Here is a 13359-nt window from a genome sequence, read left to right as displayed (position 1 = left end):
ACCGAAATTCCATTTTGAAAATTGATGATTTTAAATAAAGCTCATTCCATTTAGGAATTAAAAAAAAATCCAAATTAATAAAAGTACCGTATTCCAGAAAAATGCACATAACGGGAGATTTTTTTTTTTTTTTTTTTAAAAAAAAAAAAAAAATTATAGAGAGAGAGAGAGAGAGAGAGAGAGAGAGAGAGAGAGAGAGAGAGAGAGAGAGAGAGAGAGAGAGAGAGAGAGAGAGAGAGAGAGAGAGAGAGAGAGAGCAGTTCTCACATCGTATATTTAAAAGACAGAATTGCAAATGTTATATAGATACATGTATAAAGAAGAAAAATAAGAAATTAGTAGTAAGATTTGTCTTATATATTAGATAGGAATTTTTTCTCATAAATCGGATAAATATGTAAAAATAAATACTATTATATTCGTATGAGATTAAAAAATGTATACATTTCGTGGTAAAAAAGATATTTAATAAATTTGTATTATAACAAAATAAAGATAAAAGTATAGAATAATACAGATAACAAAAATTCGACTTCATTCCGTTTCACTCTTGGCTTCTTTTTTTAAGACAAATCAACTCTCATAGTAAGTTGAAATACCAAGAAAGTTATTGACCCCGAATTTTTTAAGAGGACCGGATGGCTGTCATAAACGTTGATTAGATTAAGTTACAGATAAGGGATCCAGATCTATTCTTCTGGCAATATAATTATAGGAAATGGAATTGAAGAAAACGTAATACATTAACTATAAACTTAAAAACAAAAATTAGTTTCCTTTAAACGCCGGCAAAATTAATCTTTTCATGACAACAAAACCAAAAACGAAATTAAAACTGTATTCTTTTCTATTATTAATTAAAACTTTAACTTTTAATTTAATCTAGAGTTAGAACTTATAATTTTATAGAATCATATAAATTAAACTTTTTGCACAAATGAAATTAAAATATACATAAATTTTTAAATTAAAATATTTAGTAAAAAATCGTAACTTCTATAAAAAACTTCTATAGTTCATCTAATGACTTAACAGTATATAATAACAACAAAACAATATGATGACGAGAAAATTAAATGAAAAAATGGTTATTCATTTATAATAAAATAAAATAGAAAAGCTATTTTGATGAATGAGTACAAACAATTTAAAATGTGCATTTCAATGAAAGCAGAAAGGATTTTTGGACATGTTAGAAAAATATATTGAATGTATTAACTGGCTTTTCTGTATCTGGCATGTAAATCTTTTTGTCTATTTCTGAATCACATTTACATGATAACGTTTAAAAATTAGAGAAGCGCATCTTTTCGTTAACACGAAGGCACAGACACGAAGGCGTGTTACATGTTGAAATAACCGGATTCTTGTGATTCTTGATAGCCCTTCTCGGCTTACGCGCGCCTTACTATGACTCTTCCATAGTAAGGAGAAATCAACAGTGATGGGTTAATTTATTTGACCCACCGAGTACGGACGACAGCAATTAGTACTGATGTTGAATATAGGTATTTCTTATATTTTACGTTGTGTTTACGATAATGGCGGAAATATGTGCGGCCGTGACACTAAATATGAGACGAGAGCAGATACGATAGGATCTTCCTTGACCCGGCCTATTTCTAACGAAAGACAGTATCTAACAATAAAAATTGAATAAATAGATATAATTTAATATAATTAAGATAAAGTTTCAATATTGGATAAAGACAAAAAATGTTAAATATACGAAATTAAAGAGATGCTGTAGTCGTCTGTATTAAACTAGCGTTTTTAACGTTTTTGTTCCTGTTCGAATTTCTTCGTAGTGGTTTCACAGAATAAAAATTCCTTTTCCATAATTAAAATATACATGCTAATGTACTTGTCGCTGGTGTATTCGCTTTGTGTACAAAGCTGGAAAAAAATAAAAAATTACAGAATCTTTTAGCTATTTTTGTTTCAGTATGGCGACCAACGCTGAAGATAAAATGAATAAAGAAATTTGTAATTTTTTTTTTCAGCTTTAAACACAAAATACACCAGCGACAGATACATTAGCATGTACATTTTAATCGTGGAAAAGAAATTTTTATTCCGTAAAACCTCTACAAGAAATTGGATAGGAACAAAAACGTCAAAAACGCTAATTTTATCGGTAATACAGCATCCCCTTAACATCAGAAATTTTACACATATACAAACAAAAACGTGCGAGAATTAAACATAAAGACACTGGAAATCTAGAATATCTACTATTATTTTTACCTGTTTTTAGCTAATGTTTACGTTCAGTGTTCAGATATATATGTTTATTTAGAGATAAAGACTTGTAATTATCCATCACAAGTTGAGCGACTTATACACAAACACACATATATATATATTTCAACTCTAACGTATATATAATATTCACTTAATCACATTAATGTAAGATAATTTTCAATTTTTAATTTGATATAACTTTATATATATAATTGATATAATATTTGATAATAAATCAGTAAATCTCAACTCACAGATAATCATTTTAGTGAACTTTCATTTTCAGTATGCAATAATTCAAAGTCTCTTTATTTCCGATTACATACTCTTACAACCTAATAATTACCATAGGAGTGCACCAATAATTGAGATTACCACACCAATATCGAGAATTACTCATATAAATTACGTTATTTGACTCAATAATGTTGATTCTCTGAAAAATTGTAAAATGTATTCAATTATAGTAGTTACGATATTATGACATAAAATTAAAAGTTTCATCTATTGTACTGAGGATGACGTAACAAAATAAAATCAAAACATTTACCACTGTTATATATATGTATATATATATATATATATATATATATATACTAGCAGATTTTAATAAACATACTTATACATACTTATCTGTGCCGGTTTCCTATTACATTTTTAATACTAATTTTTTATTTAATTCATTAAACCCTTATCATTGTTTTTCAGTTTTAATTTTTTAAAAATAATTTGAATAAAAATTATTAATTTTTGTTGAATAATTTCATTAAAATAAAATCGAATAAAATTCAAATCAAGCAAAGAAAATGAAAAAAAATTCACGATCCTGCCAGGATTCGAACCTGGAATCTTCTGATCCGTAGTCAGACGCGTTATCCGTTGCGCCACAGGACCGTCCTTGGATGTATGAGTGTTGTAACAAGTATAAAACTATTTATATACATTGTTTTCTTTAGAAAAAAAAGATAATAAATCATTATGACACTTATAACAAAATCCAATGACTTTGTCTGACGTAATTCGTCGAGCTATATTTACGTTGAGTCATATATAAGGTGATCATAAAGTCGTGTTTACGCAGCTAAATTCTTATCAATACACAAATAAATTTTAGTATCATACAGTTTATTGAATTATTTAAGAAAAGATCAGGTGATATCAGACAGCTGATATAGAATAAGAATTATTAAAAATTTTAAACAAATGTGGTACGTATAGTATAATATTTATCAAGCTATTTATTTGCTACTGGCAAATCCGTCTACACGTAAAAGCCGGAACTTCTCTATATTAAAAGGCAGTGTTGTTTGTGAATTATTATACATTTTGTGTAATTGTCGTTTATGCTGGTACGGAGTTGACTTCACCAACCAGTCACATAAATGTAAGTTTAATTCAGTATAAACAGCATCTATGATTCTTTAAATCATAGGTTTAAAATCTTTTTTTATTTTAAAGCTGTTCGTTTCATACATAATTTTTTCCGTTGCACGTTATTCAGGCGATAGTAGACAACGCGAAGTGGCGGACAATATCAGAGTTTAAGTCAATAAGATTTAGTTTATGACGACTGTTTTTTCTAGGTAAATGTCAGAAACTGGGAAAAGATACGATACAAAGTAAATGGAAAGAATAGAGCAAACTAGGCTGTTAAGAAATAAGGAAATGACAATAAGAGAAATGAATAAACGATATTCTGTTCTTAAAACTACGTTAAGAGATAGATTAAAAGCTATTAAATAACAACAGAAAAGCATTAAAAAAACTTATGCACAAGCAGTAATAGAATCTACCAAAAATGATTTTTTTATACATTTTTTTATTTATTTGATATCACTTTCCAATTTACAAAAACAAGAAAATGTAATGCATTTAAAAATAAAAAATAATAAAAATGTTAAAAATGTAAAAATTAAAATAATCAAGTTTTTACATTCTTAAATTTCATTATTTTTTCTTGTTTTTGTAAATTTGAAGTGGATATTAATTTCGTAATCCTGATTCTGTAACTCTTACCCAGACAGCACAGAATATTTATAATAAATAGATAATAAATACATTCATAAATATTTATTATTTATTTTTTGAGATATTATATAATATTTATGATAAATATGTATAAACATTTTCAGTAAATATTTTTTACTTGAATTATAATACTTTATTAAGTATTTTCATAGCATTTACTAATATATATGTACAATAATATATATGTACAATAAATATTTCATAATATTTATAATAAATATTTATGATCTGCCCAATACAATCTAAGACAATGTTACAAAAAAATATTTACAAAATGTCAAAAATAAATCTTACAAATACGTTGTAAACATTTTATAAATATTATGTATTATCTGAATAATGACAGTATCAATATCGTTATACTGCCGTTAGCTTTTTTATCATATATAATATCTATGCAACGACAACATAATGATATCGAATTATTTTTTAGTTACAGAATCGGGATTAAGAAACATTTTCCATTGTACAAAAACAAGAAAAAAATGTAACGATAAGAATGTAAAAATCTCTCTATTTTGATTTTTCGGACAGAATTGAGGTACAGGAATAGTCATCTAAATTTTATTATATAAAAGATTTTTAATTGAAATATAAAAAACATTCCAGATGACTACTTCCGAATTAAACATCATATCATGAGTCACAAGCACGTACGGGATGTATCACACGTATCACATACATGTATCACACATAATACATGTCAATTGTAAATTAAATAATCGTAATATTATGATTTTTATCTCTCGGATCAGATTACATGTATCAATATAAGAACGGTTGTAAAACCTTCAGACGATTGCACGATAGGATATAATTCACCTTATCTACGTTTTTCGCGATTAATAGATATCCCTACCTTATCTGATGTATCAATATTGATATATCTATGCACAATTGTATTGTAATGCCAGTTACGTGCTGCGCCAAGAAAGGATAAGAGCCGCTCAGACGAAAGTTGTAAAATTTTACGAGGAATGTTGAAATTCAGCGATAATTTTCAAATCAAATTTGCGATTTATCACTAGCTTTTCCCAAGTGCATCGAACTCTGTAAAGAACGTTATATACATATGTACGTATGTTATATGTACGTAATAACTAAAGCAATCTTTTCGCGTGAAGCATTCGATTTTTGTGGAATGCAGCAAACACGACAAATATGTTCGCAAATAATGTTACGGATGAGTAAAATGATTATTTCGTTCGACCGACTTCGAAAATTGAATCGGCCGTATTCAACCGGTTTGGAATTTCTTGGTCTTTGAATCTTTTATGGCTCTTTCTTGGTGCTACCAGAGTTAAAGATCCATTTTCGCGGAACAGAATTCGCTGATTCATCCGAATCTGTGCCTGGTAAAGTCGTACCTGAACAGTGAGATAACGAGATGACGATATTTGGACGTGGTTCTTCTATGAAATGATTCAAACAGCTGGCTATTTAATATTTTAATATCTGACGCTTTCTCAACGCAACACGATAGGATTGCTTAGCCAGATAACGTTATCCTGCTGACGTTACTCGCAAACTATAATATAGTAACATGATGTCTCACAGAGGTATCCTTATCTGCTACTCGATTCTCGATAGCTTAAGCGGTAATCCGTTAAATATAGATTTAGCGAGAATAATTAATCAGCGAAGAGGCGCAGATTTCATCACACTAGATCTATATTTAGAGCACGCGCTCAACGGCGTACGATGATTATAAATGATTTACGATTCGGTGCGCAGGATGAATGGAATTGGTGCACTAATTTGTATAATATGATTACATAATAATTGATGTTTTTATATTAGTGGTACATAAATTGGTAAATAAAAACACTTAATTAGATTAAAAATAAAGTGAAAATAATGGGCTATGAGCCGAGCTTGGAGGCTTTAATGAAATATAAAGATTATATTTCATATTCTGACGAGGAATAGCATAAATCATATAATCCATACATCTTATATACCTGTCTCTGTAAAAAATAATCTCAGACTGTCCTTATACATATGATGACATACGATTTGAGTTTCTGTACTCATTAAGGCGATTTCAACAACGCTTTGTCAATTTTTATTTATGACTGACATCCAACATTATTTACGATTTATTCTAACTCTATAATTAACAGATTACCGCTTAGGTTACTGAATAATAGATAGGAATACCTCTATGAGACATCATATTCATATATTAGTGTTTGCGAGTAACATCAACAAAATGACGATTGATCAATTTGTACGTTTAATTGACATTTTATACTACTTTCTTGATATTAAAAATGACTTAATAGACGTCTAAACGTTTATATATTTACTATATAGAATATTTATTGTCTAAAATAAATTGTTCCGAAGAGTGAAATGTGTATTCTTAAATATTGAAGATTGAACCACTTTTATATAATATATAGAGAATATCTTTTATATATAGAGAATATAGAGAACATCTTTAGGATTAAAATTTAGCTCAGCTCATAGCCCATTATCATTTATTGATTTGTAATAATATGTAATAATATATTGGATATTACATTAATTGCAAATAGAGATATTTATGTATATTGTAATTTGAAACATATCGATTAACGATATAAATTGTTTGCAGGATATTCTTTTGCACACACATGATCACCGTAGTATTTTGCCAATATAAATAAATCAACATAAATAAATTATTAATTCATAACAATTGATTATGAATATTTCATGAATTATAAATGATCTCAGTCTTTTAGTACAAGAATTTTGACTTTTGAAGAACAGATAGAAAACATATAAATTTAGTAATCTACAGATTTAGACCTGCCTGTTTCCTTTTGACCTGCTCTGAACGAAAGAAAAGCTCTTCTTACAGCTTTCCCCCACTAATAATATCAAGGACACGCAGAAAAGGGAAGTAGTTTAGTAAATCCTCTGAATTCTTGAGCTCAGAAACGTGTTGCTTGTTTTAAGTACTGGCATAGCGTACTATTACTACAGTAATTGTGCATTCACGTTGTAAGATCCGCGTACGTCTTTCCAAGTAAATGTCATGAGTAAACGGCGTGAGAGAGGTTTGCGGCATAAGCCACGTTTGGATAAAGATATTATCATTGCGTCATACAAACGTCATGCTTTGTCACGCAATGTTGCGCGCATAAAAAAAAAGGAATAGCAGTACAGTTTTTCACTGATTTTCATTCATGTGTTACATAATTTTAGAACGTAATTTTGTGTCACCGACCCAAGGAAGAAAATGTTAAAGCAATTTGTAATTTATCTGCAGACTTTTCAAGGATGCAGCACGGCAAATTGACATAATTTCTACTTGCATTTCTCTTTCACCGTTCCATACAACAGATTTGAGTTCATAATCTCTCTACTTTATGATTTTAGTTACATTTAATATATCTCAATAAAGAAGAGCTTTTATTTAGAAAATATAAATTATGATTTTGTGAGAATTTATGACATAAAATATATAATATTAAAAAATCGATATTTGAAACACAAATTTAATTTATTTTAATTGTCATGTACTGTTGGAATAGAATAATATGGACATATTGTTTTAGCAAACACGAAAAAAAACTATTTTTTCATAATCAGTATTAGCTGATATTAATATCATCTTAGAAAATTCAACTGAATTTTCATATATATATGTTGCATCAAAATAAACTCCAGATTGAAAGTTTATTTAAGCCCGGTTTCACCAATATAAGATCAACTTTAATCTCGATTTCATTTTCTGTCTATCTTTTTCCGTAAGAATTAAAAAGATAAATATAATCGTAAAGAAAATGAAAAAAAGATAAACAGTAAGCTAAATTAAAATTAAAGTTAATCTTACATCGATGGAATCGGGCTTTGGTTTACTTTAAATGTTATTTAAATGTCAATAATAAAGGTACAAATATATTCAGATTTAATAGATATATTTGATATGGAAGATGTAGAAATATATTCTTTCTTCCTAGTAGCTCTAATAATAGATGTAAAAAAAAAGAGAGAACGAATGATTTAACGTCGATCGCGACTGGATGCAGATGGATGAAAATGCTTGAAGAATCCCACGCTCCCGCGGCATCGGTAGCCAGTCGCCATGGTAACAACCATGCGAGAGTCATGTCGCCGCGCGCTGAAGCGAACGACAGTGTCCGAGGCTCGCCGATGTCTGCCGAACGCGCCACGAGACGAAAAACCGAGAGCGGCCGAGCGTGCGCCGATCGTAACGAAGGAAAAATGCGAGAGACTACCTGGCGAAAGGGAGAGCAAGGAGGACGGATACAACGTTAGGAGGGTGAGCAAGAGAGTTGTAGGTGGGGACAGAGCGAGAGCGGCCTCCCTGCCGCGCCGCAGAAGCCAGCGAACAGTTTTCGGTCCCCGACCAGCCAGCAAGTTGCAGGGTAAAGGAGGAAGGAATAGTACGGGTGAACGAGCGAGACGGAGAGGACGATAGAGGGGGAGGCAAGGAAAAGGGAGCAGCTTGTAGAACGGCGCGCGGCGCGTTCGTGTCCTCGCGTGCTTGTGTCGCGTCTCGAGCGTTCAGCGCAGCCATTACGACAGAGAGCCGCTCGGTGACGCTCGGTAAGGCTGTGTAGTAAGTCGCGAGCGCGACGATAGCGTGACCACGTTGTTGTTACACGCGTGAACTGACGCAGTGAATCTCGCCGACGCTGTATATGTACGCGTAATACGGGCGTGTAACAGTAGAGGGTGAGCACGTGTGCGCACGCGAGAGACAGAACGAATTATAACGTAAGGTCAATCGGCCGCCACCGTTGCCGCCGCCGCCGCCACCGAACTTCGAAGGGGGTTGGCGTTACGCGAGTGAGAACGAGGAAGCGCGGAAGCTGCCGAGCGTGACTCCCGAACGCGCACGACACACGGCTGTCGCGTCGTGGAACCTAGAGACTGTACAAAACGAATTCGGTTTGTGACTGGACCGGTTGGCGATCGAACGCGTGTGCGTGAGTACTTAGGGCGAGTAGTCGAGTTGAGAAAAAGGAAAGAGGGCTAACAACGCACAACCGCCGCTGCTGCCGCCGCCGCCACCATGTTTGACGTGTTCGGCTCTGTGAAGGGGCTGCTGAAGCTCGACGCTGTCTGTATCGACAATAATGTGTTCCGATTGCATTACAAGGCCACCGTGGTCATACTGGTTATCTTCTCCCTACTGGTGACCTCCCGGCAATATATTGGCGATCCGATCGATTGTATCGTCGACGAAATCCCGTTACACGTGATGGACACCTACTGCTGGATCTATTCCACCTTCACGATCCCGGATCGAACCGGCATAGTGGGCAAGGACCTGGTGCAACCGGGAGTTGCCGCGCACGTAGAGGGCCAAGATCAAGTCAAGTATCATAAATACTATCAGTGGGTCTGCTTTACCCTCTTCTTCCAGGCGATCCTTTTCTACGTTCCACGCTACCTCTGGAAAACGTGGGAGGGTGGCAGGATCAAGATGTTGGTGCTGGACCTCAATTGTCCGGTTGTCAGCGAAGATTGTAAGAGCGACCGGCGTAAATTGCTGGTCGACTACTTCATCTCGAACCTACACTCTATGAACTTTTACGCGTATCGCTTCTTCCTGTGCGAATTGCTGAACTTCATCAACGTGGTCGGCCAGATCTTTTTCATAGACTTCTTCCTGGACGGCGAGTTCACCACGTACGGCTCCGATGTCATCAAGTTCACTGAGATGGAACCTGAGGAACGTATCGATCCCATGTCCAAGGTGTTCCCGAAGGTTACCAAGTGCACATTCCACAAATATGGTGCATCTGGCACGGTGCAGAAGTTCGACGGGCTCTGCGTACTGCCGCTCAATATCGTCAACGAGAAGATCTACGTGTTCCTCTGGTTTTGGTTCATCATCTTATCGATCTTGAGTGGTCTTAGCCTGCTCTATCGTGTAGCAGTAGTACTCGGCCCGAAACTGCGAACCGTGCTGTTACGAGCACGCTCGCGTCTCTCGCCGCATGACCAAGTTAAAATCATCAGCGACAAGTGTCAGATCGGCGATTGGTTTGTCCTCTATCAGCTCGGCAAGAACATCGATCCATTGGTGTACAAGCAACTCGTCGCTGATCTCGCAACTAAGCTGCAAGGCAAGGAGAATGTGTAACGTCGAGCAATCGAGAAGGATCTTTTCAAGGAACGCTTCCACCCAAGTCCTCCGGAAGGTTCCTCGTCTCTCTCCTCGAGTGATAACCCTGCTCGACATAGGGAAGAAGCAAACGGTAGGGATGTCTCTAAATTGCGTTTGAGAATAAAAGATAAATGTAAAGAGAGAGAGAGAGAGAGAGAGAGAAAGAGTGAGGGAGGAAGACAGCCATATCGATAATGCAGATATAAAACGGAGGATCGGAAAAATTGTAGAGTTTTAGGCTAAATTGCATCGACGACTGTCTGATTTAGGCCTCCGCTTTTCTATATTCATATTTTATTCGTAATATACAAATAAGGAAGAAAACTAGGCTATAATTAAAATTGCTTTTAAATTGGTCCTTCGATTCGAATTACCACGATAAACATCAGAGATGTTCTAAATTAATTCAATTATAGTCAACTGGATTAACCATTCGAGCGAATGTTGATCCTATTTAGAATTCATACGTCGATAAAAAAAAAAAAATAACAAAATTTAAGTCAGTTAAGATAAGTATCTTTTGACGAATCGAGATTCATAAAGTTTTGTTTATTTTCAATTTGTAGTTAATTTAGTAGATTTAAGATATAATCAATTAATTATATCTAATTAACGATTTCTTTTATCGACGTAGAATTTAGATCGGTTTCTATATTGTTTTTCCGATACTAATTCTGAATTATTGCAGGATCTCAAGTCAATCGAACTAAAGTCAGTATTAGCGTCGGTGCAATTTGGCCCTGGATAGTTAGGCCAAGATTTTTATGTCTCGCCATTCCTCTTTCGCGCGAATACACGCTTCCATTCGACGTCGGGTTTGCGGTGAAGACAAAGCGCGCAGCCCGCCGCCCGTCTCCTCGTCTCTCCTCGTCTTCGCATCGAACTCTCCTCGTCTTCGAATCCTTTCACCTGTGGAGAGTTTCCCATCGATTTTATACTTCGCTCATTCCACTTGTTTTCTATTTCTTTCGTTTATCCATTTCCTTTATCTATTTTATCTCGCGCGCTCCTGTCGAATTCGTAATCTGAATGTCAACCACGTGTCGAACTCTGACAATTTATTGTTTATTTATTTGATTTTAGCGAATTGTGTTCCGTTATATGAGTAACACAAGTTATCGAATTTTGAATTCTTAAATAGATTCCCTGTTTTCTTTCTTTAATTGTACAGTATTTTCTTTTTAATTTGTAAAAAATGTCCGTTGTTTAATACGTCATTTGGTATTACGGTTGTATCAATTAAACATGATTCTTCTCAATCACATATATATTTCATATATATATATAAAAAAAAAGAAAAAAGAAATTTAGGTTAATATTTCAGACAAGACCGGAATTATTCTTCTTTTTATTAATAATTCTGATCAAGATAAAGCATAAAAGTTTAGTTTGTGTATATACTACGAGGCACAGTTCGAGTCAACCGATCATTTTTGCCGTGACGTACAATTAATTAGAGTTCGCAGCTCCAGCTGACCTCACAACTCAAACTCGATTGTTTACATTCATCATGTGTAATTACGATAATTAATCGATCAAAAAAAAAAAAATAAGGTGAAATTTATATTCCTTTATCTTGCTTTCGTTAAATTAGCATGAGTTAGTATTTAACGCGAAGTCCGGAGCGAGTTTGTTGGCCTGCGTCACCGTTATCGTTTTCATCCACGCGTGTACTTTGCTAGCAGAGTTCGCACGCAACTACGGATAAAGCCCCCTCGACATGAACGTCATCCCATGATTGCACACGCGGGAAATAAAAAATACAGCCTTCCGCGAAGCATCTCGCCGCGTTATTACGCGCGTACACAGAAAGAACGGTTTTTTCGAAATGTTAAAAAATTTAAATACAGATCTAAAAATAAAAGTTTTGGACTTTTCAAATGATTATACAGAAGACGCTTAAACTGATTTTTTTTTTTATATTAAAACGTTTTTCGACTTTCAATATTTGAAAGTGTGAATATTTAAAAGTATCGAGCGAGTGAGAGTAATTTTTTCCGCAGTATTTTTTGCGTAATTTTTTGTTACAAAATGTTTATATATTTCTTGTAACGCTTAGATTTTTTTTTACACCATTGCTCAATGCTGAAGTTTCTTTTTTACATATTTACATAATTATTTTGACAGTTCAATAAAATTATTTTCCGATTTCTGTACCTTACTTAAATTCTTTATCGTAAATAAACAATACGTTATAAACAACGCGTGTCATACTTAAATTATCCGTTACTACCAATGTAGATTGATTTTAATCTTCGTTTAACTTTTTATCTTTTCAAATAAAATAAATACGACTTAATGACAAGATAAATCAAGATATCAAAAAGGCACGCGAAAGTCAACGCGCGAAATTTTTCTAATTCTATCTTTTTCTAATTCTGACGCCATCGTTCCCACCAATTACAGTTGATAGAAATGGACATTTTGCAAAATCGTTCTTCCCGTGTACATTCCTCGCGCCTGCATTCCTACAAAGTCTCTCGCGTACTCGTAGCGCGAGCCCGTACGTTCCGTGAGGAAGGTACATAGAACGGAATGACGATCAGCCTCGTAGGAATATGCGCGGGAACGAAGAAAATATGCGGGGAGCCGCTGCCCGCCGGGGGGTTCCCCATTGTCACGCTCGGCGCGAGCGGTATACTCGCATATTTTCGAGCTTCGCCGTGCGAAACGATCGTCCTCGAGGACGAGATTTGTCCTTCGACGAAAACGAGGAGAGAAAGAGAAACGCCGGTGAAAGAGCTTAAAGAAAGAAAGAAAACAAAAATAGAAAACATCAGAGAGAGTGTTCCCCGGAGCACTCTCTCGGAAGCCCTCGTTCGCAGACTTGGATCGTGTGATAAAGCGGGGGACGGCGTACGCGTGCTATCTTAGCAACTAAGATTCCTGCCCTCGGCTGTTTTCTTCATATTTTTTTTCCCCCCTTTTTTTCTATATAAATCGAATTGAGCGTG

At 34.3% G+C, this 13359-nt stretch overlaps 1 protein-coding gene and 1 non-coding gene across 2 annotated transcripts; one reads left to right on the top strand and one right to left on the bottom strand.

The window, feature by feature from the left end:
- Positions 1–3065: 3065 nt before the first annotated feature.
- Positions 3066–3138, bottom strand: Trnar-acg. The gene has a single exon. It is a non-coding gene; the product is annotated as a tRNA-Arg (tRNA).
- A 5401-nt stretch (positions 3139–8539) lies between these two features.
- LOC108756179 (innexin inx2-like) lies at positions 8540–10912 on the top strand. Its single transcript, XM_018499789.1, has one exon. It carries the CDS (start codon positions 9305–9307, stop codon positions 10379–10381), a length of 1077 nt encoding a protein of 358 aa, XP_018355291.1. The 5' UTR covers positions 8540–9304; the 3' UTR covers positions 10382–10912.
- The last annotated feature ends 2447 nt before the right edge of the window (positions 10913–13359 follow it).

Source organism: Trachymyrmex septentrionalis, unplaced genomic scaffold, assembly GCF_001594115.1.
Source record: "Trachymyrmex septentrionalis isolate Tsep2-gDNA-1 unplaced genomic scaffold, Tsep1.0 scaffold97, whole genome shotgun sequence".
Taxonomy (NCBI): Eukaryota; Metazoa; Arthropoda; class Insecta; order Hymenoptera; family Formicidae; genus Trachymyrmex; species Trachymyrmex septentrionalis.
Note: the sequence above shows the minus strand (reverse complement) of the source record. Positions and strands in the feature narration are given on the sequence as shown.

Bases quoted from the DNA above. Each gene is read 5' to 3' on its own strand.
- LOC108756179 (XM_018499789.1), top strand. From the start codon at position 9,305: ATGTTTGACGTGTTCGGCTCTGTGAAGGGGCTGCTGAAGCTCGACGCT.